At 42.8% G+C, this 26,860-nt stretch overlaps 2 protein-coding genes across 15 annotated transcripts in view; one reads left to right on the top strand and one right to left on the bottom strand.

The window, feature by feature from the left end:
* Positions 1-320: 320 nt before the first annotated feature.
* HAUS8 (HAUS augmin like complex subunit 8) lies at positions 321-6,892 on the bottom strand. Its single transcript, XM_027701627.1, has 10 exons — positions 6,711-6,892; positions 6,375-6,430; positions 6,021-6,117; positions 5,352-5,462; positions 4,744-4,826; positions 4,060-4,131; positions 3,406-3,564; positions 2,661-2,802; positions 1,439-1,580; positions 321-705 (listed from the first exon to the last, which is right to left on the bottom strand). Exons 1-10 carry the CDS (start codon positions 6,778-6,780, stop codon positions 585-587), a joined length of 1,053 nt encoding a protein of 350 aa, XP_027557428.1. The 5' UTR covers positions 6,781-6,892; the 3' UTR covers positions 321-584.
* A 1,027-nt stretch (positions 6,893-7,919) lies between these two features.
* Positions 7,920-26,860, top strand: part of MYO9B (myosin IXB) — a 45,446-nt gene continuing 26,505 nt past the window's right edge. For 13 of the 14 annotated variants that reach the window (XR_003537098.1, XR_003537097.1, XM_027701619.1 and 10 more), the window contains exons 1-3: positions 7,920-8,003; positions 13,350-13,459; positions 16,093-16,987. Coding sequence is in view for 12 of the 14 variants with exons in the window: in XM_027701619.1 (XP_027557420.1) it covers positions 16,151-16,987 (837 nt within the window). In the remaining 2 variants the exon portion in view is untranslated. The remainder of the gene's footprint in view (positions 8,004-13,349; positions 13,460-16,092; positions 16,988-26,860) is intronic. The other variant, XM_027701613.1, reaches the window with a different exon arrangement.

Below are 26,860 nucleotides of genomic sequence, written 5' to 3'. Positions count from 1 at the left end.
GAGGAACTCCAAGGACTCTACGTGCTTTGAAGAAGATGAAGATGAGGAAGAAGGGGTCCCAAACACCCCTAGACCCAATTCCCAAAGGGGTGTGTCAGGGGGCAGAACGGGGCAGAACCAGGGTGGGACAGAACTGGGATTGGATGGACCTTATTATAAAATCATAGAACGACTGTCTGAGGGGGCGTGCAAGGTATGTATTCCCTGGGCCTTAGGCCTGAGGTTAAAGGACCTGCTCTCTTTATCTTATCTTATACAATAAATTGGCCTGGAGTCTTTTTCTCCACAGTCTTTTAGGCAACACCAGGAATATTATCTACTTATTATTATTTACTTTTCAGTATTGTCAAGGCAGAAAGTGATGAAACAGCTGTCACAGAAATACATGTTAAAAGAGAGCTGTGATGTGTCCTGATGGGACAGCAGGCAGAACAACGCTCCATTTTCTGTATTTGTGCTGCTGGTTTCACATCCCCATATAACTGAAAAACTGGGCAAGTTGTATGTTCATACAAGAAGCAAAAGGATAGCATGTCCAATGGCATTGAGCTAGTACCTACCCAGCAGTAAAACTATACAGAAACTTAGTTGAAATACCAGCGTCTCATAACATCTAGCCCGTGCTTCTCTTCACACACACTTTGGTTATGCAGAGAAACTTCTTTACTGACTTCAAACGACAGGTTCTGCACTTCTCTGAAGCTCCTGGAACACATGAAGCTGAATCAGTGACTCCAAAGGACAGTGACTTCTGCTTTAGCCCAAAGACTACATACCTGGACATTGGTGTCTTTCTCCTACTATGGCCCCACCAGAATAAAAAAAAAGTAAAATGTGAATTTTCTTCCCTAAGACAAGAATCTGCAGAATACAGGGGCAGTTGGCAGGTGGGGGAGATGAGTAGCTTCAATGATTTGAGTTGTAATCTCTTCTGGGGCAATGAACGAAATATTCTTGAATATGTCATGCTTTAGCTCTTCTTCACTCTCCCAGTGGTACTTTGTATTTGTTGATACAATACTTGAGAAAAAAACCCCTAATCTATGCTCCTAAACAATGATACATTTGCAGGGTTGTTATTTAAGACACTGTTTCCAGTTCACTTCTCTGTCTCCCAGAGTTCTGCACTCCTACATATTTGCACTTACCAGGTCTGTTCTTGCTCACTGAAATTCTCACCTAAAGAGGCAGAGAATAGCACACTAAAGTAGTTCACTTGGCATGCACAAACAAAAACAAAGCCAACCATCCTACTTTGACTGTAGGTAGGGCAGGGACAGAAATGCAGATGGGCTGCTATAAAGAGAATTAAACTTACTGCTACCAAACCCTCAGTTAATCCTCCTCCATTCTATGTTCTGGATATATTCTGGCAAGGTTGATAGATTTTCCTTGGAATATTTAGTCAATAAGTCTTCCACCCAACTTTTGCAATTACCTTTGAAGCTCTTTATCCAGTTTCTGAGACACTTCTTTAAGCTCTTTCAGTGCAGTAAGTGCTTTTGCACAGTCTTCTGAGTGGCTTGGCATAATTTCTGTCAGAAGCTCCCGTGTGATCTTTAATTGCTTTCCCAGCTGATCTACAGGTGAGATGCTAAAGGTATTATTAAACATGCAGTGCCACCAGTTAATACAGGATATCAACAGCTGGAGTAACCCAGAGGTAAGTGAACTAGATGATGAAAAACTACTGTTTGTTCAGCTTTCACAAACACACTGTGAAAATGTGAAAGCCAAATTATTTTTCATTATTGTGACAAGCACTAGCAACAGGCTATTGAATGAGAGCTTGATTAGCAATTTTAGAGTGTGCAAAAGATTTTTAAGACAAATGCAAGAGAAAAAACAAGTTTTAAACATCCAAAATTCCCTGGCCAGTTACATGTATTGCTCTTGGCATGTAGCCCCCCAAGAAATTTATCCAGTCATTTCCTTCAGCATTCATAAACCAAAAAGAAACATGAACCTATTTATTTCAAGTCTTCTTACAAGAATTCTAAGTTCTTTAATAAATGTTTCCATTTGTTTTTAAGTGCAAGATTATTGTAAATTGTTTCTTGCAGACCAGTAGTTTAAAAATGTAACTTTTTGTCCAGACTTCAATACAAAACACATGTACTGATTTACTGAACATTCTGATTCAAACACAACACAATAATATTTAAGCTCCAGTTCTACAAGAAACATAAGCAACTCTACCCAGGTGAGTGTATCCCTCAAACGCAGAAAAAGGAAGAGATCACAGTATTCCTACATTTTCCTCATTAACATTTTCCTTATTTACTTATTTATTCCTACATATTCCTTATTTACACAGTAGGGACACAAGAAATGAGGAGTAATGTCATGAATACAGTTAAAATATACAGAAATTTGCTAAAGAAGGTGTATAGGAAGACTGACCCAGCTTAGAAAGTTAATCTCTTCCCTGCTGCAAGATAAAAAACCTGTTCAAGTGCAGTGAAGCAGTTAAACAGAGATAAGAATTACACACAGCACAATGTGTGACTAATGCTGCAGCCCAGTGTTCACACAAGCTCTAAGAGCACTCAAAATTCCTCCAATGGCCATAGACACATGTAGCAATAACAATATAAGAAGTTGTTTTAGCATAAAACCACTATTTCTGAAAGTAAATTTGGTAGATCAAGTTTTCATACCAAGATATGCTTGCTTATCTCCTTCTATGTGAATGTTCTTTATGGGTAATTCATGTCTAGTGGCATCCAGGGAAGCTGCAAAGCTTTTATATTGCTTTTGAAACTGTTCACAGACAGGAACAAGGGGAGACAGCACTTCAATCTGAAACACATACACAATGAACCAAGACTTCTCCAAAAGCAGCTACTTTGTAACTAAAAACATGGCTCAATACAGAAAAATAATTTATTAAAAAAAACCACAACCAAATATCACTCTGAAATGCTCACTGACAGAGGAATTCAAGAAGTTTGTGGTACAATAATCCCATCATGCTGTTTAATATGTTTTCCTCTACCACCTCAAAATGCCCAGGTCAATACCAGTTTCTTTGGTCCTGTAGCTCAGATGTATCAGCAACACAGAAGGCAAAAGGTTTTATAGTAGATGCTTTGATTACTTTGTTAACTGTACTTAACAAGAGTGTTCTCCAAAAGCCTTGTTTAATTTTTGCAGTGGATATTTGTTAAAAAGCAAAGAGAGATTCAGTTTTGAACATTAATTATTCATAAGAAACCTGTCTTCTTACAGCCAAACTAGAGCTGGGTAACACACAGAAACCAGACAAAGAAAGGACACAAGATATTCACTTGTCATTAAGGTTGGCATCTCAGCTCCAGCAGAGAAATATTCTCTGAATAAAGGGCTACTTCATATACGAGTTTGTTTAAATGTAAGAGAAGCATAAATTGTACTAAAACCTACCTGTTTGTCTAATGTTTCACTGAGCTTCTGCTCTCTCTCTTTAAGCAGAATTTCACGTTTTAACTCCAAGAGCTTCTCCTGTTGTCTCTGCTTTTCTTCACACAACATCATCAAGTTTTTTTCTGCTTTTTCCTCCAGCTTGGCAAGATTTTTTCCTGCCTATTACAACCCAAAAATATGCACAGTTAATGCTACACCTAAGCAATTAACAAATTCTGAGTAAACAGATGTAAACCAGGTCAAAGAGCTGTAACTAATGAATAGGAGACATCACATAATAAGCACAGAACATCAGAATTAAAGCCCAGAACATCAGAATTAAAGCCCCCCTCAATCCTCTTTCCCCTGCTGCTTTTTGTAAAGGAAAATACACACATACAGCACTGAGGGAAAAAACTCACTGTTATAACCTTGAACTCCAGCCAGACTCACACAGTTTTCCCAAAACTTCTGCATCCCCCCAAATCCTAAGAACCAGCACCAGATAAGAAACTGGCACTAAACTCACTCTAAGAGTTTTCAAAGCAAATAACACACTTTTACAACCATAATCACATACAGTCACAAAAATCTAACTTTTATGGATCAGGAAGCATTTAAGAAATTAAACAATTCCTCAATATCTGAAACACCAAATATTTGACTGACTCTCACCTCTATTCTTAAGTAAGTTAAAAGTAGTGTCTCAGATTCCAGCTCTGTCATTGAATCACTGGAATCAGTTTCCTTCAGAAAAGAAAAGAATACACTGCATCAAGTTTGGTATTTAAGCAATAATTTTTTCAGTGGTCAAATAAATTACCAGTAGTCCAATTTGTGCCTGGAATCATCACCAACAACAGTCAGTTTGATCAGAAAAGTTTGGGGTTTCAAACAACTCATGTTCATTAAATATACCTTATTGTTCCACAACATTTTATAATATTTTCAGCAGGTTTTCATAATACTGCCAGAGAATTTGAAGTTTTAGTCCTACATTGAATGAGAACCCTAAATAAGGCACTTCAAACTAGGTTGAATCAATGTTAGTTCTTTAAGCAAAAATGTCAGATAAATCTCAAAGATAAGGTGATAGAACTAAACAGGATAGGAATGCAAAAATAATCCACCTGAGGAGATGCTATAATTGGAACAGATTCTTTACCAGAGAGAAGTAAACTTCTGGTCAGTGTTCAGAGATCTGATAAACAAACCATTGCCATCAGAAGAACTGACTTCTGCCAGGAGGGTTTAGATCATCCCAGGACCTCAGTTGTAATCCAGATTACAGAGAAAGAAAATCTTCATTTTGCACATTTCAAAATAAATATCCTTACAAATGAAAGCAGTGAAACTCACTGCTCCGGTTTTGTCTGTCTGTGTCTGTGCATCTCCTTCTTCAGCCGATTCTGAACAATCACTCTTCTTGTGGACAGTTTTATCTGTATCACAACAAAAAAGTCAGTGCTCTCTTCTACCAAGATCTACAGGGTGGATCAACATACCATCAGGTTCTTTAAAGGCAGAGATAATTCCAAAATTATTATGTGCACCGGTAAAGAAGACTTGTGCTCTATGTCTGGCTCTGATATACTCATGAGCAGACATGGATCATGTGAGCATTTAGCTTTAAGTGACAGTTACAGACAGATGGGATCTACTTTTCAGAAGAGCTGACAGTCCAACACCCACCTGTTACAGAAACAAAGACTTGAGAGTACTTTATTCTTTAATTTTTTCTCTCCAACAAAACCAACAGGGCACCCAAAAGATACTACAAATTGAGAGGTTAATTTAAACCCTAAAAGTCTTAGTAGCTCTGCTTAAGGACACCAGAAACAACATTCACTTCATTTAACAAAATCCTTTTGTGAGTATACAAGAATACAATGATTTCTTATCACCATGTTTCAGCACATACATTAAAAAATAATAAAACCAGAAATCGAGTATAAATGGAAACGTACCATTAATAGCTGAGAGATCAAGGTCTGGTCTTTTAATTTTTTCTTCATCTAATAAGGTGGACTGCAAGTCATCTTTCTCAAAGATACTCTGACTTAAGCTATGGCCAACACCTGTGAAAAGAAGCTGTTATCAAACTAAAAGAATGTGAACAGGTTCTGCACAAATTCACAACTACATGTTGTAGAGGCACAGAGGAGCTGATTTTAGTCACAATCCCCCTCATCTCAGGCCACATCATGATGTGAAATCATGATTTCCTCATGATTTTCAAGTCAAGGCCTTACCAGAGAATTCTTTTGCAATTCTTACAAAAGAAATAAAAATGGACTGTTTTGCAGACAGGGATTTTCAGGCATTTACATTGGGTTTAATAAAAAGATTAAATAAAAAAAAAGGCAGAGTACAGGTGAGGGCATAGGAAAAGAACAGTTCAAAACCTTCTGCATAAGGCAGGAAAGATGCTTTTAGGCAGCCCAAGCATTCAATTCTAGATCCAGCACCTGAGTTCACATCTCTTAATCCCACATCAAGCTTCTCAGTTCCCATTTTTATACAAATAATGACTGGCAGAGATGCAAGTAATAAAAAATATCGCCATCTTAGAGCTGTTAAGCGTTTCAGAGGTTGGAAAAAAGAAAGAATAGCTTTGAAATACCGGCAAAACGTACCAACAGAAGTTTCATGTTTCTGAGAAAGAACTGATTTTGGTTTAGCTGCAGAAGATGGTGGGGCAGCACACAATGAAGAGGAACTTGCTGAAGCACCCTGCAAATCAACACACAGGTAAGACAGAACATAATCAGCAATGTACCTTATCTTCAACTCGAATGCTGACAACAAACAGCTACAATCCCAGGGCACCTTGCAAGTCACCTGAGTGCAGCCCCAAGCTCCCACCTGGTAACACACACAGCTCGCTCAAAACCCCAGCAGAGCCGGGTTTTTTGCCCAGGTCTCTCTGCCCTATGTCCGAGCCGCCCCTCACACCATTTCCACCCTTTGCTGAGCGGCAGTCCAAGTACCTTCTCGGTGTTCTTCCTGTCGTACTGCAGGTAACGAGACTGCACCGTTCTTCCTCCTGGAAAAGGGGCAAAGACAGCTCAGCTGGGCCCGACAGGTCGTATGCTCCTCACCCCTCAGCCGGCTCGGATCTCCCCCCTCAGCCGTACAGGGCTCCTCGCTCAGCCGGCTCGGATCCCTCGCCCTCAAAAGGGTTGGATCAAACCCCCCGAATGGCTCGAATCCCCCTCCTCAGCCAGCTTAGATCAACCCCCACAGTCGGGTCGAGGGTCCCCACTCAGCCGTACCGGGCTCCCGCCCTCAGCAAGCTCGGATCCCCCCTCACCTCACACGCCTACCTTTCCGCTTAACTACAGGCGCTTGTCCGCCCGCCGCCGCGGTGCCGGGGTCTCTCCTGTGCGCAGACATCCTGCCAAGGCAGTGGCGGGAGAGTGAAGGGGCCGGGCGGAGGTCGCTCCCCCTCAGCCCTGAGCCGCCTCAGCCGCCATCGCGTTTGAACCGGCGCGCCCGCGCAGCACTGCCCTGGGCGGCGGCGGCAGAGCGCCCCCTGGCGGCGCGGAGGGCTGAAATGAGCTACCTCAGCCTGAGGGGTCGCACCCGGCGGCTGCTGCGCTCCGGGTTAAATGAGGGTCTGGCAGTTCCTGGCTGGGCCCGAAAACCTTTTTTCCCTCAGGCGGCTTCTCTCTGCAACGTCAGCTGGTGGAACCCAGTTCTGGGCTCCTCAGGACAAGAAAAACAAAGAGCTGCTGGAGAGGGTCCAGCAGAGGCCACAAAGGTGATGAGGGGTCTGGAGCATCTCTCTGATGAGGAGAGACTGCGGGAGCTGGGCCTGGGTAGTTTAGAGAGCAGAAGACTGAGAGGGGATCTCATTAATTCATATAAATATCTCCTCGGTGGATGGCAAGATGATGGTGCCAGACTTTGTTCAGTGGTGCCCAGCGACTGGATGAGGAGCAACGGCCGTAAAATAAACTACAAGAAGTTCCACCTCAACATGAGGAAGAACTTCTTTCCATAGAGGTGGCAGAGCGCTGGAACAGCTGCCCAGGGAAGGCGTGGAGTCTCCCTCTCTGGAGGCATTCCAAACCCACCTGGACGCGCTCCTGTGTCACCTACTCCAGGTGACCCTGCCTGGGCAGGGGGGGTTGGACCGGGCGATCTGCAGAGGTCCCTTCCAACCCTAAACACTCTGTGATTCAGTGAACCGAAGCACACTACGCTCGGGAGCTTCTGCGCTGCCCCAGCGCTGTCACACATCGAGCAGCAGCCACTCCCGCAGCGGGAACTCTCGCAGCGCCGGGGGGCGACGCTCCCAGCCCAGGTTCTTGAGTTTTGACGGGAATTCGCCCACTGCTGCTGACAGACAGATGGCGAGACAGACACACAGACAGCACCTGGCTCCCGCTGCCCAGCTGTGCCGGGAGCCTCAGGCGGTGGAATAACCCTGGTCGGGTGTCGAACCCGCGGTCCCACGAACACGTTCCACCCCCAGCCCCCCGGCCCTTAGCGGGGCGGCGCGTGCGCGGTCCGCGCACGGCTCTGAATGGGTGCGCCTTCCCACCCGGAAGTGGCGCGCGCGGGGCCTGTGGTTGCGGCGGGGCTGGGGCGCCCGCGCTTCGACACCGGCGCAGGTAACGGGCTCCGCGAGCCTCCCCCTCTCGTCCTCCCGGTCTCCTCTGCCTCCTCCTTCTTCACTGCGGGCGACTCAGCGCTGCGGTGGCGGCAGCAGGGATCGCTATGGAGCGGCCGGGGCTGTTCCGAGGGGTGTGCGGGGGTCGGTGCCTTGGGGCGGTTCCGAGGGGGTGCCTGGGACTGGGTTCTGAGGGGATTCCGGGGGTGGGTTCTGGTGGTGTGTCTGGGGTTGTGAGGGGCTGTGCGAGGGTCGGTGCCGTGGGGCAGTTCCGAGGAGGTACCTGCGGGTCGGTGCCAGGCGGGTGGAGCTGTGGATTGGTTCTGAGGGGCTGTGTGGGGGTGGGTTCTGAGGGGGCGTCCGAGTGTCCGTTCTGAGAAGCTGTGCGGGGGTCGGTGCCTTGGGGCAGTTCCGAGGGGGTGTCTGGGGGTCTGTTCTCGTGGGATGTCTGGGGGTCGGTGCCAAACCGGGGAGAGCCGCAGGTCTCCTGCGCAGCCTTCCGGAGCTCGGGGCCGGAGCGGTTCCCCGGGACGCCCCCGGAGCGGATCCCGTCGGGGCTGGTGCCGTGCCCGGGTGCGGGGCTGCACCGTGCGGGGGCACATGCGGTGCTGCTGGACCCGCTCTGCATCTGCCGTGCCCGAGGAGCTGGAGGTGCTCCGGGGAAGGGATGTTCCTGATGCCAGGCTGTGCCTCCCGTCGCCGGGGCAGACCCGCCCGCTGAGCCGGGCACGGTGTTAACTTCCACCTCCTGTTCCTCCCATCTTTCAGCCACACAACCTTCTGCTTTTTCGCCTCTGACTCTCGGTATGAGCAGCCTGTAACCCTTCATACAAATATCTCAGCATCTTTCAAATGTTTAGTGAAAACTCTCAGAGCCCTTTTGTTTGTTTGTGTTGGTTTTGGGCAGCTGTTTTGACAGCGCTGCTGCCATGCTGGGGTTGTGCTTTATCGTGGTGACCATCGTTGCCCAATTGATTCATGCCTCTAGCTGTGTGTATGTCGGTAGTGCTCAGGCTTTTTGGTAAGCTTGGTTTTGCAATCTCTGAAAAGTAAAGCTTTCGCAAGCTGAGAACATCCTTTGTTACATGTTTCTAGATTAAAAGTAGCACACTACTACCCTGACTCATGACTCTCCTGACCATACAGTTGATATAGGTGTGTGTGATCCTAATGTAAGATGACTTCCCAGTGTCATTTTTAACCTTGTTTTCTACTACTCCTTAAATATTTTGGCAAAATTTTTACCCAACTTTGTTTGCAAGTCCCGTTTGTGAAAAGTGAGAAGCCCTTTGGATGCAAATGAGCTCAGTATTCTTTGATTTCACTTCGTGGAAATGGGTGGCAGTGGAGCAAAAGGGCTGGAGATGATCTCAGGCTGCTGGCAGATGCAGTTAGCCTTTCAGAGATGTCATCAGCATCCTCCCACGTTACTCCTAGAGGTGGATTGGTATCGGGGTGTCTGCCGAGCTGTTTGCAAATAGGAGTTTGTCATGGGTAATTAGGAACTCTTTGATTTCAGGCCTGGTAGCTGGAATCCATGGCTGAAGAACTTGACCTGAAGTAACAGTGTGAGGTAACTCTGCATTCTGGTTTGGGATGTGGGTGTCACATCCATCAGGTTTTAGTAGGCCCGCAGTGTCTCACTCAGAATCTTGTCAGGAGCAAATCCATTTAACGTAGGGGAAGCAGTTTGGGGAACTTTTAACGCATATTCATGTTATCGTCAAGATGAATTTTGGCTTTTTTTAGAAAAGAATTCATCTTGATTATTTTGTCTTTGAACTATGATGAGGTTCTCTGCCTCTACATTTAAAGTCTGATATCTTGGTTTTCAGGATGATGCATCTAAGGCCACTTCCTCAGTCTTTAGTCTTATTAGCATAAGACTCAGGATTTACTGCAGTAATGTAAAGGAACTGTGTTTGTAGAACTATACAGCTTTAGTTGGTTGGGGGTTGGTTTTTTTTTTTTAACCCTGCTTGAACGTTTGTCTCAACAAAAAACTTTTCCAGAAGTTGGATGCTTCTACAGTGACAGAGCAGCTGTTTGCACAAACACGGTGGGAAGAATCCCAGGTCTGGGTTTTCGGTGGAAAACACTTACAGGACTAAATAATTGAGGAAGAGTAAATGCAGCTGATGAAAAATTTAAATGAGCTTCACCTAGAGAGCAATGCTTTGTACAGACAGAGTTTTCTGACCACTAGTGATTCAAACATTAGACCTCTTGAATAATTCCATGTCTGAATAACTGTTTGACTCACATGCACATAGTTCAGTATGGCCTTTGCCAGCTAGAAGGTCAAAAGGCAGCATTTGCATATCCTAGGCATTAAAAAAGGAAAAATTCCTAAGAAATGCAACAGTATTGGCTGTCCCAACAGCCAAGAGAAGGAGTAAAAAATTCTGATTCAACAAAAAGGTTGTGGTTCAGAACTTTTTTTTTGCAAGTTTGAAGGCTGAAGGAGTTTATCACATTTCTAAGAAACAAGGTCTGTTTATGCAAATACCAAGGAGAAATAAAGCCTGAGATGCTGATAAGAATTTATTTTTTTAATAGAAAGAACTAGAAATGTCTTTATTTCAGAAAATGAAAATTCAGAGGTTTTGTCTCTAGTATATTGTGTTTTCTTGGTGTATCAAGTGACTTAAGTGGCTTTATTGTATTGTGCTTCTCTGATTACCAAATGAAACTCAATGCAGACTCTAAAAAACTCTGCTCTTCCTTTAAAGACCAAGGATATTTTACAATAAAAGTGTTTTTAAAGGTATTTTTGACATGTATATGTTCTGTTCACGTGAAAGTTCAACCCAAAGTTTCTTTAAAAAGTTTCTCATCGGTGTAAATGCAGCATTAGAGCAGTGAAATTTTGACTTCCTTTGTTGACAGCTGTAATGCTGTTAAGGATAAAATTAAGAAAGCTACAAAAGGTGGTAGAATAGTCTCCAAGATTCTTTTGGTTTATGTTCTTTACCTCTAAGTAAAGTTGTTTTGCCTTCATTCCTGTTTCCTCAACAGGGCCATGTTTTCATTCCCTCTGAATCATACTTACGTGTACATCTGTAACTCTGACATCGCACTTTTTATAAGGTAGTAACACGTCATAAATAGACCTTTAATGTCACTGTAAAGCCTGAAAAGGCATCCTTGTCTTCAGGTGAGGTTGTGCATTGAGTCACTCGGAGGAAGGTTTCTGTGCCTGGGAGGGTTTGAGGGTGTGGGTTGGGATCTCTCTGCAGGGAGCAGGTAACTGAGGAGGAACTGCCTGTACCAAAGGTAATTTCTTTGCCTTTTTCCTGTGTTACACATTGCAGCCCAGCTTCTCCTTTGCCAGGCACTCTGGGGCAGTAAGTTCCCTGCCAGGGTTGATTACAAAGAGTAGTTACAAATGTGTTGTAATTTTGCATGTTCCATTCAGAGCTCCTCCCTTTGGAGTAGAAAAAGCCAAGGGCTTTTAGTTAAAAAAACCCCCAAGGGTCTAAAATTTAGTCCAGTGGAATTTTTTGTAACCAAGGAAAACGTTGAAGTGTTTTTGCTAAGCAATATTCAGGTAATCTACAAATGCCTGGAATATTGGGAAAAATTAAAATTAATTCTGCTCAACTAACAACACCTTCTGTCCTTATGACATGAGGTAGAACAAGAGTCTGCATAGTTATTTGTGGAAATTACCTGCACTGCATAGTTATTTGTGGAAATTTTAAGGTGTCTCTGCAGCCTGTTTTGCTGGAAATTCCTTGCTTTGGAAATCAAGGATGGGTAATAGCTGGATATTTTTGAAATTGCTAAATGTTTTCAATTTGATCAGACAGAGCAGCCTCTTTTGGGGATGGTCATTGGCAATTCTGGTGTTTAAGAATATCAGAGGTCAAGTACCTGTGATCCATTTCTCCTTCTGTGTTGAAAATTACTTGGTGAACAATGGGAGAAGCTTGAACCTTTCCATTTCAGGAATGCAGCACTGAAAATGGGAAGAACTGGAATATTATGAAGTTCATCCTCAACAATTTTGCTGTAATGGTAGCTTTCCCTTTTTAGCTTCGCTGTGATTCACTGACTAAATATGTGGCTTCAAAATATGGCCTTATTTAAACTAAACAGATCCCCTGCACTGATAGGGGTGAAATTCTCTGCTAGAGTTCTGCTATGTTATGAAGTGAACAGTGTTGGCTTATTAAAAAATTAATTGGAGTCTTGAAAACCCTTCTAAAATACCATCAAAATTATCATATAGAATTGGAATTTTTGGTTTTTCTATTAAAATTGTCTGAGCAAAAAGTAAAGCTACAGATTTTTATCCTCCGTGCGTTGGAAAGGGGTTTCTTGTAAGAAAGGGTATTGAAAGAAGTTGAGGTAACTGCAGAATTTCCATCTACAGACAGAACCAAGCAGAGGTGGTGTGGCTGCAGGGTTTGCATGGTTTCAGTATTACCTTCTCTCTTGTATTTCTGCTTTTCTCCCAGTATTCTCTGCCTGTGCTTGTGCTTCCTTGATGAACCAATCACATTGAATAATTATTTCAATTGCTTAAAATTTCTCCCCATAAAATTAGAAGGAATCATTGCAATCGTATCTTCAGACCATTCTGGACATAAATGAGAGGATGATACCTAATTAACTTTTCTAATTGTGAGGCACATTTGTAACTGAGGACTGGCTGATTTTTCCAAAATGAGCTTTGGCAACTAGACCTTGTGGTCAGTTAAGTTTTTGCAGTGCAGTTTAACCTTCTGGTGATGTTTATGTCTTATGTTTGCCTGAGTTTGTTTGGCTTCAAATTCCAACCATGTTGTGGCTTTGTCCTCCAGACTTATGCTTGTACCAAACTCCAGGTCCCATGCAGCGACTGACTCTGATAACAGACTCCTCTGTGCGCTCCTTACAGACAAGGCTTGGAAAGTATTTGGCTCTGAGGGGGGCATTTTCTTACATGTGTTTTTATTGTTGTTGCTGCTCTTATCTCAGCTTTTAATTGAATTTTGGATTTATCCTAGATGCTGTATTGGTCACATATCTTCTGAGTACAAGGGTAGGATAGCTGCCTAACGAAATATTAATTTATGGTTATCTGGGGATCATATTCCCTGTCATGCTTGTGGTGTTACATTAGAACACTGTTTGAATGACTGCTTGCTATGGTTTTCAGGCCTATTTCAGGATAACTCCTATCCTTCTCATATGTATTGTTTCTTGGATAAATTTGTTATGTATCTGTAAAATGAGTTGAAATTTGTTTAACATTTATTTCCTTGCTCCTGTACGACTGACCTTTATAATTGATTTAACTTCTTGATTACTTGCTACCTTCTCAATATCTCTTTATCAGTAACTCTTTTCTTTCTTTTAGAACCATCATGAAAATGTTTACTTTGATGCCAGGAATGTAACTTCACTAGGAACTAATCCTCCAGTTACTTGAAGAGACCCTGTCCTTAGCTGGATACTGGAACTCATTAGGTAATCAACTTAAAATCTGTTCACTGAATGCTCTTCTGCTTCTATACTCTAGTTTGTGGCTTGAAATATTGTTTAGTGTGAAGCCCGAGGTCTGTCTCTTTTAGAGCAGTATTGTCATCAAATAAATTTGATATTCTCGCTAAGGAAATCACAAGTAGCTGCAGACCAGCAGGTTTTCCTCAAACTTCTGTAATGATTAGACATTCTCAGACAGAAGAATTGAATTTTCCAGTTGTACACACCTGGGCAGACCCTCCCAGCTGTCACATTGCTGCTGGCTGTAAGGGCCCTGGGTTTGTCACTTGCAGAGCAGTGGCATCTGCATTCTGGTTTCCTCTTTCCAAAGCATGAGCTGGGATCTTGAGCAATGTACCACACTCTGGTGGCTGACATGAGGCAAGGTTAGGAAATGTGTGTTAGTAAAGTCACGGGTCAGCACCAAGGTCCAGCTCTTCTGTGTTGGCAAGAAGCTGCTGCCACGTTTTTTAGGGAGCTGTTTTGACCAAAATGCTTACTGAGGGCACTTCCTCTATCTTACCAGACTGTATGTCTGAAACTAATTGCTGGGGGGTGGAAAAAGGAAGTCTGCAAAAGGCTGTCCCCCTTGAACTGAGTGACTTGAGAGGAAAATGTTCGCTGTTGTTCTACTTTTCTGTCTGAGCTCCAAATTGATCTTCCCCATGAGCAGCAGTTTGCTGTAGATTCTACTGTATCTCAAGGTCTGAGCTTTTATAGATTAAGAAAGCTTAACACTTGCACTTCACAGATACTTCAGACTTAATTGCTGGTCAGTGATAATTACAGGAAATGAGGAAGGGACTTCCGAGCTCACTGCTCCAGCCTTCTGTATGACCAGCACTTGCAATCAGCCCTCCTTAATGAACAAAGAATGAAATTTAATGTGGAAAAAACATTCTTGGGTGGATCACACCATTTGGTCAGAGATGTGTTGTGGTTTGTCTTGCCTTCTGTGGCTTGCTCAGCCTTCCTTTTGATGAGTAGCCACTAAAAATGATCCAGCTTATCTAATAGTGTCTTCTGTGAGCTCTGTGTTCCCTTAAACACAACTCCCTAGTCAGAGGCTGTTCATGAGGCACAACTATGTCATATGTTCTGTGAAGTGATTCATTACTTGCAGTGGAAGTGGCAGCTTAAATACCTCCAGCTCTGCTGATTTTAATTTGAAATGATTACTCTCTGTGGCCTTGTACAAGTTCCTGTGCAGTTGTTTAGTGGCAAAAAGTAACTTCTTTGGCATTTCTCTGCCTCTTTCCTCTTTCTTTTTTTTTGTCTTTAATGTATTTGGCATGTAAGTGTATAATTATAACACTTTGTTCTTGAAACAAAAATTGAACTGCTATTCTGGATATGAAGCTTTACAGACTTAAAACAAAGGGGTACTTTATTATCCCCCTCCTTTTAGTACCCCTTGATGAGCAAATAAAGTGTTGAGCTAAAGCAATACAAGTAAACTTAGTCCTGGTGATCTGGAGGCACCGAAGTTCAGGTGAGAGAAAAATCATCAGAAAAGGCAGAGACAGTAACTGAGTCCGGAGACTTCTAACTTAGCAGTGAGGAAGAAGTTGATTCTAAGGCTGTTGATCGGTTAGTTGATAGGAGTTAGATGCCTGGCCTGCACTGAGGCTGAAAGGAGCAAAAAGCAATCACAGCAAATGATTTTTAGAGACTCATGGATGAGGTTCCCAAACCCACTGAAGGTGGAGTTGATGTGATGGGGTATAAAGGCCTGTGAACGAAGTGGGTTATTTCGGATCTTGTTTACTGCTGAAAAGTAGTTGCAATAAGACTAGTTTTACTTTGTTGCCTAAAATGGAAGATAAAAGGCAAGTTCAGACCTTTCTGTAGCAAGGATGTGGTTCACTCAAGTGAAATGAGCAGCCTCCTGTCTGTGTAAGTGATGTGTGTCCAAGAAATCTCTGCGATGTGTCGGAGGGAGCTGACAGCAGTGTTTGCTCAGCTCTGGGCTCTGATTCCTTCAAGCTGAGTGGGATGTCTTGTACCTCCCATGAAAAGAGGTTATCTGGGGGAAAAGAGGAAAAAAAAAAAAGGGCAGATCTCTGTCAGAACCATCTTCCTCCTTGCACCCATGCACTGATTCCTCTGCCATAGGTCATGGCTGCTCTGAACTGTCACTGCTGAATTAGGAAGTGACCACAAACCCTCTTGCTACATCACGTTGCTTGTGCAGCATTAAGGGAGAGTTTATGTGGGAGAGTGGATGAATGTTCGTGTAGCCATATGGTGAACCAGGGCAGGGAAGGTGTCTGGGTTGAAACTAACCTGGGCAAACAAGGAAGTTTTAATTTGTATGTTTATCCTGGTTGATTTTGCTTTGGCTGTATGAATGCTTTTGCTGCCAGAACAGGGGGGAAGGGGTGGCATGGAATAAAGGAAAAGTAAGGGAGGATAAGTATTGTGACAGTTATCCATTCCATGGGATATGTCAAACAGGCTGCTTGGAATAATATCACTGATGTGCACAGATAGTACATTTGTTTTTTAATAATTTAATTATGTAATAACTGTATTCTCATCCTCCAGAAAATACCTAATACCTCTTGTACACACTTTTTAACACCTGATTTTTTCATTTTTCCTTTTTCTTTTTTCAGACAATGGGCACTGCATACTAAGCAGGGGTTGGAAGACTGAAGCCCATCTGGGGACAGAATGAGTTTAAAAGATGCTGATAGTGCAGTTTGCCAGGCAAAGGCAGCCTATAACCTTCAGATTTACCCCCAACTCTCAACAGAAAGTGTTCCGTGCTGCAAAGTGACAGCAACCAAGGACAGCACATCATCAGATGTCATCAAGGATGTGATCAGCATCTTAAACTTGGATGTCTCCAAACATTATGTGCTTGTGGAGGTGAAAGAATCTGGAGGAGAGGAATGGGTACTTGATATAAATGATTCTCCTGTTCACAGGGTTTTGCTTTGGCCTCGTCGTGCTCAGGACGAGCATCCACAGAAGGATGGCTACTACTTTCTCTTGCAAGAGAGGAACACTGATGGGACCATCAAGTATGTGCAGATGCAGTTGCTCTCCAAGGAGACAGATGCTCGGAGGTTGGTGGAACGGGGATTTCTTCCGTGGCACCAGGAGGACTTTGATGACTTGTGCAATCTCCCCAACCTGACAGAGACAACACTCCTGGAGAATCTCAAATGCCGCTTCCTAAAGCACCGAATTTACACTTATGCAGGAAGTATCCTGATTGCAATTAACCCCTTCAAGTTCCTGCCCATCTACAATCCCAAATATGTCAAGATGTACGAGAATCATCAGCTGGGGAAGTTGGAGCCTCATATTTTTGCCATTGCCGATGTGGCCTATCACACAATGCTTAAAAAACATGTGAATCAGTGCATTGTTATATCAGGTGAAAGTGGATCTGGGAAAACCCAAAGCACAAACTTTTTAATTCACTGTCTCACGGCTCTGAGCCAGAAAGGGTACGCCAGTGGTGTGGAGAGAACCATCCTGGGAGCTGGACCAGTCCTGGAGGTAAAGCTGTGCTCAAACTGCCTTCTGTGAAAATTGGGGTTTGAAAACTTCAAATAACTGCTGCTGAATGCTGCTTTTGAGTCACCCACTTGGTTTAGGCTTAAAATGTCACTGGTTTTAGGCTTGTCACTTGGTTTAGGCTTAAATGTCACTGGGCTGCCGTGGTGTTTGGCAGCGTTGCCCAACTGCTTCTAATTGATTTTCCTTCACTCGTCCTTCTGTTCAGTTGACTTCCTGTTGCTTGTAATTTATATGTGACTTGTTTCCACCACTAAACACGCATATTCTGGGACACAGGTTACCTGTGTTTTCCATCTGAAAGGTTTGATGGCATTTGAATAGAATTGTCAGCAAATGTTTTTATAAAGATTGTCCCACTGAAACACCAAGTGCTTAGTGTGATCCTGCCTTTGTGTGTGAGCATGTCCTGCAGCATTTTCCCGAACTCACTTTTTGAGGGATTTGTTTCCTTTCTACAACTGTTTGGAAGAGAGCATCATTGTCAGTTGAGGAGAAAGTGGGAGTCTGTTTAGGCTTTTAATTATTACAGCATTTCCAAAAGAAAGCAAAACTAAACACGCAAGAAGAGAGGGCACAGCTGGTATTGCATTAGGTAACACCAGGACAAACTTTAACTGATCTCTTAGGCTTCAGCCTCTCCCTTTTATTCTCTAAAAGGAAAAACTCTGGAAGTGTGGATGGATGTAAAGGTCAACCCTAATAAAATATTCAACAGCAAAGAGCTTGAATGCAGCCATTGTAATTTTTAGGTTTAAATAGTTTCAAATGTAACAGCACTCTCATAAAAAGAAGTTTAAGCTTTTTTTAGAGCTTTTCTGTAAAGAATAAGGAATATGTGCAAGTTCTTTTTTGCCTTGCTTTCTGCTGCTTGAAAGAAGAAGTAAAATTGAGGCTTGTTGGTTGCTGGAGTTCACGTTTACAGTTTTAACCAGAAAACAGGAAGGGGTCACTGTGGAAAGCCCTGTTTGATCAGCTGATCTTGCTGCCTTTGATAAATTTAACTGTTTCATATCCTCCTCTGCAGACATGATACAGCTGTGTCAAACTAGGCAGAGATGTAAAACCCTGTGTGCCTGTTTGTCTGCTCAGGGTTCAAAACTCAAATTCCTAACTTTGGTGGAGCCACAGGTCAGAGTTGGGTTTATCTGGGAATGTTCATGAGGAGATTCTTGTGATTTCGTACTCTAAGATTGTTGTCTTAAGTACCACAACTACTTCAGACTTCCACTGAGCATTTAGGAATGATTTTCATGAGAAAATAGTCTTGTTAGATGGAAATCTGATGACTGATTGAAAGCTTAGCTTGCAGACTTGCCAGATAGACTCTAACATGTTGTCTAAAATGAAATTCTCAGAAATTTCTTGATCTGCTTCTCTGAGGGTGTTTGTCACTCAGAGTTGATTCAGTGTAAGCCTGTCCTCCCAAATATTCCAAAAGATAAGAGATTTTGACAACTAAATGTAAAAAATAGAAACATCTGAATCCTAAAATATCTTTCAGAATTGAATATATATTCATGTAAATCCAGAGTGCATTAAAAAGTGTCACTATGGTAGGTTTAGAACATAAGAAGTGAAATCCAGTCACCCTGATTGGATTCAGCAGAGTGGATTCAGCTGACAGTCAAGTTCCATGTTTCCCAGTTCCAGTCACTAAGCTTAATTTAAAAAAAAAAAAAAGTCAAACCTTAGTCCTGGGGAGGGATGCACAGAAAGCTTTGTGGAAGTTACTGCAGACTCCTACCAGAGTTGGTCACGTCTAAATCCATCCGTGGTGACTCACTTTGGGGTTTTATTGAAGGGAACTAAAGTGCTACAAGGGAATTTTTCTTACATGGATGTTTCGGGGGATTTTTTGCACTGTGCCTAAACTATTTGAGAATGTTCTGTTTGATTTTGAAGTTTTATTCTGAGTCCTCATCAAAGTTGAACATGTACTCTTGACTAAAAACCTTCATGATGTAGAAGTAGGTTGCATTTTGGGTCAGAACTTCCTCATTTTAGTGGTGTAAAAATGTGTCTGTTTCTAAGCTGACCTTCTGTAAAAGTTCAAGGGGTTAAAGCACAGAGGAGTGAGCACAATTAGGGTGGTGTGGAGGTGAATTCATAATTTTATTATTGCATGCTTAGGGAACTTGGAAACATTTCTGTGTTGGCTCATTAATCCGTATTCAAATCTCTAACTGATTTGCAGATAAACTGTTGTTAATATTTTAGCTCCTTGCTCACAATTTCTAGGCTTTGAAGGATGGAGTTATAGCTGTACCAGGAAAGGAGATTTGACATTAAATGATGCTTGATATTACCTTGTGAAACATCTGGGAAACAAAAGACATGATACTGAGCCAGTGTAGTTAAAAATTAAATCTGGTATCAGCACAAGTGCTGTCACATGGGCTGGGGAGAGGAAGGTGGTCATGGGTCAGCTCTGAGCCTCAGATGCTTCCTGCTCAATCTCAGCTGTTTCTAAGGTTCCTGATTGAGGATCTAATAAGCAGAGCTCAATTCCAATAATTCTGATTACACTTGGCACTGTTTGTAGCTTTCTAGAGAAGAGGAATCAAAGGCTGGGTCCTTCCATGGCACAGTGATGCTTCAGCACAGCCCCAAGCTGTGGTTTGTGCTGTTTTTTTACAGTTCAGGAGACATTCAGTTGCTTTAACTCTCAGATTATGTGTTTGTTTTTTTTTTTTAATTGTATCTCCAGGATAAGGGAGATAATCTCTAGTGAAGAGCAATTTCTTTAAAACCAGTGGGAAGATAAATATCATCATGGCCGGGCTTCGCGAACGAAGATTTGGGAAGGGCTCTACCCACGTTTCTTGCAAGCGCTTTGGTGGCTAAAAAGGCCAATACGAGACAGGCATGTCCAGTTGCAAAAGACACAGCAGAAAGACTCCTTAGATGGTATATTCTGCAAGGCACGATTCTTTCTGCACTGTCTTTTCTCCTCAAGGGTGATCCTGGTGCTTTCTCAAAGGCATCAGCAGCGTTATAGATGGTGTGTCTCCAGGCCTCCCGATTGGAGGCCAGAGTAGACCAGTTATGGTGATCAATATGCCCGAGGCTGAGATGTTGTTTCAGGGAGTCCTTGTATCTTCGGGGCTCCTCTCTTGCAGCAGCCAGTGGCAAGTTCACCATAAAGCAGGATCTTAGGGAGGCGGTGGTTGGTCCTTCATCCTGGAGATGTGCCCTGCCCATCGCAGCTGTGTTCTCAGTAGCATGGCCTCAATACTTGTGACTGCTGCTTGTTCTAGAACAGATGTATTGGTCACATAATCTGACCAGTGGATGTTTAGGATTGTACGGAGGCAGCGTTGATGGAAGTGTTTTAGGAGACGCAGGTGGTGGCGGTAGATGACCCATGATTCAGATCCGTATAAGAGAGTAGACAGCACTATAGCTCTGTTAACACTGATCTTTGTACTTTTCTTCAAGTGTTTATTATGCCATACTCTTTTATGGAGTTTTCCAAAAGCACTATATGCCTTCGCTAACCTGTTGTCAATCTCACCATCCCAGGAGATGAGGCTGCCCAGGTAATTAAACTGTTGGACTGATTTGAGCTCTGATTGGCTGATGGTGATGTGGGGATGATGGAGGACTTCCTGAGGTGCAGGTTGATGGAGAACTTCTGTCTTCTTTAAGCTGACTTCCAGCTCAAAGAGCTCAGCAGCATCTGCAAAGCAGGATGTTAAACGCTGCAGAGCTGCTTCTGTGTGGGCAACAAGGGCGGCGTCATCAGCGTAAAGCAGCTCTGGACAAGATGGTTTAGGGTCTTGGTGTGGGCCTTCAGTCGCCTTAGGTTGAATAGGCTTCCATCAGTACGGTATCGAATGTAGATACCGTCCTGATCATCGAGGTCTGCCGTGGCCCTTTGGAACATCCTGCTGAAAAAGACTGTGAATAGGGTAGGAGCGAGAATGCAGCCTTGTTTCACACCATTCTTTATTAGAAAGGGCTCAGAAAGTGTGTTGCCATATCTGACTTGGCCGTGCTGATCCTCATGGAGTGAGATGATCATTTTAAGGAACTTGGGGGGACAACCTAAACATTCCAAAATCTGCCAGAGACCTTTTCTGCTCACAGTATCAAAAGCCTTGGTGAGGTCAGCAAAAGTTACACAGAGACCTTTGTTCTGTTCCCTACACTTCTCTTGCAGTTGTCTGAGAACAAATATCATGTCTGTGGTGCTCCTGTTGGCTCTGAAGCCACACTGACTTTCAGGTAGAATTCCTTCTGCTATAGCGGGTATTAGTCTGTTCAGGAGTATTCTTGCCAGGATTTTGCCAGCAATGGAGAGTAGAGTAATACCACGGTAATTTGAGCAACCTGATTTAATTCCTTTCTTCTTATACAAGGTGATGATGATTACATCACGCAGGTCTGAAGGTAGTTCGCCTAGTTCCCAACAGCGCACCACAAACTTGTGAAATTTGGTATGGAGTGCTTGGCCCCCATGTTTCCAGATTTCGGGTGGAATTCCATCAACCCCAGCTGCCTTGCCGATTTTCACCTGCTGTATGGCCTTGAGGGTTTCTCCTAAAGTGGGGGCAGTATCCAATTCGTATTTCACCGGTTGTTGTGTGATGGACTGAATTGCTGAGTCTTGGACTACACGGTTGGTACTGAAAAGAGTCTGAAAGTATTCAGACCATCTGTTCAGAATGGAGGTTTGATCTGTCAGAAGCGTTTGACCATCTTGCACTGAGTAGTGGGCTTTGGACTCAGTATGTAGGCCCGTATGCTGTTTTCAGGGCCTCATAGAATCCTTTGTGATCCCCCGTATCTGCCCATAGTTGAGTTTTTGCAGCTAGATCGGTCCACCACCTGTTCTGGATGTCACGGAGTTTCTGTTGGAGCTTGCTGCATGCAAGATGAAAGGCTATTTTTCTTGCGTGACAAGATGGCAGTGCAAGGTGTGCTTGGTGGGCAGTTCTCTTCTTCCTCAACAATTCCTGGATTTCTTGATTGTTTTCATCAAAGCAGTCCTTGTTCTTCTTGAGGGAGAACCCTAAGGATTCTTCAGAGGATTGCAGGATGCTGCTTTTAATATGATGCCAAATTGTTTCAGGAGAGGAATCTGCAGAATCTGTGGAATGGTTATCAAGCTTAGTTTGAAGGTTTGCCTGGAATCTTTCTCTTACTGTGGCTGATTGGAGATCGTTAACTTGGAGTCTTCTCCTTGGGATACTGCCCCTTTTGGGTTTGAATTTGAGATTGAAGTTGAGTTTACAGCGCACAAGCCGATGGTCTGTTTGACATTCTGCGCTGGGCATCACGCGGGTGTGGAGGACATCGCGGACATCTATCTGTCGCACCAAGACATAATCAATGAGGTGCCAATGCTTAGACCTGGGGTGCATCCAGGTTGTCTTCAGACTATTTTCCTGCTGAAAGATAGTATTAGTGATGGTAAACTGTTCCTCCGCACAGAATTCTAGCAGAAATCGACCATTATCGTTGCAGTTTCCAACACCATGCTTGCCTAATATTCCTTTCCATGCTTCAAAATTCTTACCTACTCTGGCATTGAAGTCACCAAGGATAATGATCTTATCATCTGCGGGCACCTTTTGGGTAAGGCAGCGCAGGTCAGTGTAAAATTTATCTTTTTCAGCAGGGTCAGCTTGGAGAGTTGGGCATATCTACTAAAGATGACAACGTGTTGCTTGTTGTTTAGTGGAAGGCGTAGGGAGATAATGCGGTCAGAGTGACCTGTCGGCAGATTTTTGAGTTTAGGGACAATAGAGTTTTTGATCATGAAGCCGACACCTGAGAGATGTTTTTCGGTTCTGGGCTTACCTGACCAGAAGAGTGTGTAACCGGCACCGTGTTCTCTGAGGCTGCCTTCCTCGTGAAGGCGAACTTCACTGAGAGCAGCAATGTCGATGTTGAGATGAGCCAGTTCATGGGCAATTAGGGCAGAACGTCGCTCAGGACGTTTGCTGTTAGGGAAGATAAATATAAGCTCCTTTTTAAGATACTCCTAACTTTTTCATCCTCTTCTAAATCTAGTAATTAAAATATAGTTCCCTGACTTGGAGTTTTACCTTCTTGTATTGACTGTTCAATTTACTTAGGATTGGAATCCTAAAACGGAATTTACATTTGGGAACTATTATTTGGGTCAAATTGGGACTAGTGAATCAAAGCTTTGTTTATTTTATCGGCTCTCAAACAAGAGAATCGAACCTTTCCATACACACTGAAGAAGTTTCCAATAAACTTATATTTTCCTTTCATCAGGGAAAAATGTCTTAACTGCATGTTTTGGCTATAAAATGCACAGTGTGCAATGTAAGACTGAATTTATTTTGGAAACCTAAATTTAACTTATTCTTCAAGCCAATTAATTTAATAAAGTGGCAGAGAATTGAGCAAGGGGATGGGAGCATGTGGTGAGGGAATAGAGGGAATTGGAGCTTTTTCTTCTGGCAGCAGAGCTCTTCTTGGCTTGTCTGTCCTTAATTGTAGCCCTCAGTATCCTGGGTTTATTACAGAATTCCAGTTACTTTTTGAGTGTGCTGAAAGTTCATTTCCCTCTGAAATGGGAGTTGAGGAGAGGTGGGACAGATACTGGGGGAATCCTAATTTTTCCTATATTATGTGGAAAATCATTGCTTGTTTCCATTTGGATGTGTTCTTGAAGATTTCCTAATGCCACTGAACCATTCTTTGGGAAGAATTAAGGCCCAAATAAAATGAAAAGTCCAACAGGAAGCATTCATTAAGTGGTCTTCTAAAGGAGAATTTTTATTGACGGCATAATCAGGTGGAGGGGGATCAGATTTTCTAGAACTCACCACATAAAAAAACTTATCAAATTTAACTGTAGAAAGTTTTATGCTTTACAGTTCTGTGGAAATCACAGTGAAGCCATTTGTAGCTCTGTTTTCCTTATGACATTCCAATTGTGCTAGTGGCTTTGGGATAGGATGGACTGAAGCTTCAACTCTGGTTTTCATTTGTATTTGCCATCAAAGCCTGTACATGCATTTTGTGGGTGTAGCCTGTTCTATTCCAGGGAAAGTGGTTGTTTTAAACATTTATCTGCATGTGTTTGTGTAAGAATCATAATCAGAGGAGGAATGGAACTTCCTTTTTCCGTTTGCTTGGATGTTACTTGATTTTTTTGGTAAAAATGCATTGTTGCTGCTTTTCCCTGCTGCACACAACTCCTGGGGAAAAAATCACCTGGTCATTTTTACTCTTACCCTGCTTGGAGTTCCCTGGAACATCCCACAGCACATGGAATTGCAAAATGACCCTGAACACTGGGTGAATGTGTACTTCACAGCATGGTTGTAAAGACCACTGTTAAACCTAACTCAACTCCAAAGAAGTAATTTCCTCTTCCAGGGTGTGGAATTCGAGTCTTCCATGTCATTTGGAAGATGGGGCTGTGCAGTGGTGGCTTTGTCTGTGATTTACATGGAAACTCCAGTAGCTTTTTCAGATTTTGCAAATTCTTAGGAATTAATTCAATGAGATTTTTAGTTGTGTTCCTGTGTTAGGAGGGAGCACTTGTGTGGCTTGGTTTGGGGTGTTTTTTTTGACAACAAATAAAAGGAGAATTTGATGTTTTTCTGAATACTTTTAAATCTATCACTGCTGTAGGAGTTTTGAGTGTCAGATCCACTTTATGACTCTTGCATTCCAGGCTAAGAAGATGGGTTGGATGACTTCCTGCCTCCTGGAATAGGCTGTCCCAGCTCTGATTCCCACTGCCCTTGCTCTGCTATTTTTGACTCACCCTCTTTTTATGTAGCTGGTGTTGTGCATTGGAATAATTTTGTTTTAGTTTTTTATCTGTCTCCATTGACTCACAAGGGAAAACAGTATATGAATTTGCTTGTATAAAGCATTATTTCTCCTTACCTGAGATTCTCTTGTCCCCTCACATCTTCTGAATTTATTTTGTACTCACCAAGGTATATGGAAGGACATGGTAACAGTGATTAGAGGTAAAAGTTAAATGTAACAAAAAAATATTCCTTACCCAAAATGTTAACTGACTTGGAATGTAAAACGTTGTAGATGTTAAAGGCTCTTCTGAGGAAAGGATTCATGAAAACTTTCCTAAAAACTGTTAATATTAGATCAGCTTTTAAGAATTTGCTGTGTGCTTTGACCAAATACCAGACACATGAGATCATAAGAGCCTTTAGTTTTAAACTGTATTCATTGCTTACATGAGTAATCACTGAGAAAAGTTTGTCAGGAAGCCCAAGTTATGGGGTTTCTTAACTCTATAGTGCCAAAAATTAGTTCTTGCAAAATAATGTGGCAAATGTAGCTGTACTGTGGTTTGGTTTCTTGGATATAACCAGTGAACTGATGGTTAACTGGTGGCTTAGGTTAGAAAACTTTAGAAAAAGAGGTTTTTGTGAGATCAATTTGCAAGTCCATTATTCTGCAGTCTGGCAAAGCTCACTCCAACAGATTTCCCAAGGCACAGAATGGGAAGTTGGACAGTGTTTGTCAGAGAGCCAGAGCTGAGCCACTGTCCTGGAGAGGAAGAGGGGTTTGATTTACAGAGCTGTGTTCATGTCACAGGACTTTCACTTCTGGTTCAGTCCCTGTGAGGAGTTGACCTGGATTTTATGCACATATTAATATGCATGTGCATGCAAGGTGGGCTTTGAAAAGAGAAATCTGGGTGATACTTTGGATGGAAGCTACAAAAAAATACTGAGGGATGGGCAATGCTTGCTTTGAAAAATCTGAGTGGGGGTGCTGTTGGCATTGTGAGATGTGTAGTGTGGTCTTGGAAAATCCAGAGGCTGAGCTCTGCTATCTGGGAGGTGCTGGATACAAATCGTGTCCCTCCAGCTGTGTGTAAGCACTTCTGGGTACAAATCCTCTCCCTCCAGCCATAGGTAAGCACTTCTGCATACAAATCCTGTCTCTGCAGCCACTGCTGGACACAAATCCTCTCCCTTCTGCAGTTACAGCACAGTCCACCTGCACAGGAAGAGCTCCTTCAGCTTAGTCCTTTAGGTCAAAAATAACAGTTGCCTTAAGAATTATGGACATTCTCCCAGTTTATAGGAAGTTTCTCAGGCTCTCTGAACATGAGAAGCTTGTGGTGGAAATCTTGCAAGAGAAAGAAAGGTAGAAAGCTGGGACAATCTGTTTGGAATTAGTGATCCCGGAGTCCCACTGCAGTATGCCTGCAACCCTTAAGGTGCTTTGGAAAAAAAAACCCAAAACCAAAAGAGAAGGGAAGGCTTTCAATATACAAATAATATGATTGTCCTGAAAACTACTCCCCAACATAATTGGGCAGTTTTGTGTATAAACAGCTCAGTTCTGTGTTGTCTACAGTCCTTATCCCTCCTACTCCGGATGTGTGTGTGTGTGTGTGTGTAGGAAGAGGGTGGCATTTCTGTGCAGTCATTCCCTGAATGTTCTATATTAGGGAGGAGGATTTCCTAATGGAGGCTTTAATTACTTGGAGCTTTAAGAGGAAATATCTGTGGCAGGAATTGCTGGGAATAGTCTACCCTGAGCAGGGTATTTTTGCAAACAATTACATCTTACACAGGGTTTCTGCTCTAGGTGCTGCATTGCCCGCTCATGGTACAGGGTGACAAGTTCCCCTTAAGCTTGGAACATACAGTTAAGAGTTGATAAAGTTAAGGACATTCCCAATAACTAATTCTACTGGATTTTTAGGTGTAATAACTTACTTTTATAGTTCTTAAGCATGGCTCATGCTAAGGATATTTTGTGATATCAGAGGACTCATGATCCGACAGAAATATTAGAGATGCACAATTGGGGTTTGTGCCATACGTATTTTTCCCCCCTTTCCTAGAACCTCAAAATGAGACTACATTTTTTGGT

Source organism: Neopelma chrysocephalum, unplaced genomic scaffold (assembly GCF_003984885.1).
Source record: "Neopelma chrysocephalum unplaced genomic scaffold, ASM398488v2 Primary Assembly neopelma1_164, whole genome shotgun sequence".
NCBI classification, from domain to species: domain Eukaryota; kingdom Metazoa; phylum Chordata; class Aves; order Passeriformes; family Pipridae; genus Neopelma; species Neopelma chrysocephalum.
This window is presented reverse-complemented; position numbering and strand designations above follow the sequence as displayed.

Coding starts and splice junctions, on each gene's coding strand:
- HAUS8 (XM_027701627.1), bottom strand. CDS start 6,780: ATGTCTGCGCACAGGAGAGACCCCGGCACCGCGGCGGCGGGCGGACAA. Junction 2,803..3,405: donor GTGAAACATTAGACAAACAG/GTAGGTTTTAGT, acceptor TATGTGTTTCAG/ATTGAAGTGCTGTCTCCCCT. Junction 706..1,438: donor CTGGATAAAGAGCTTCAAAG/GTAATTGCAAAA, acceptor CATGTGTTCCAG/GAGCTTCAGAGAAGTGCAGA.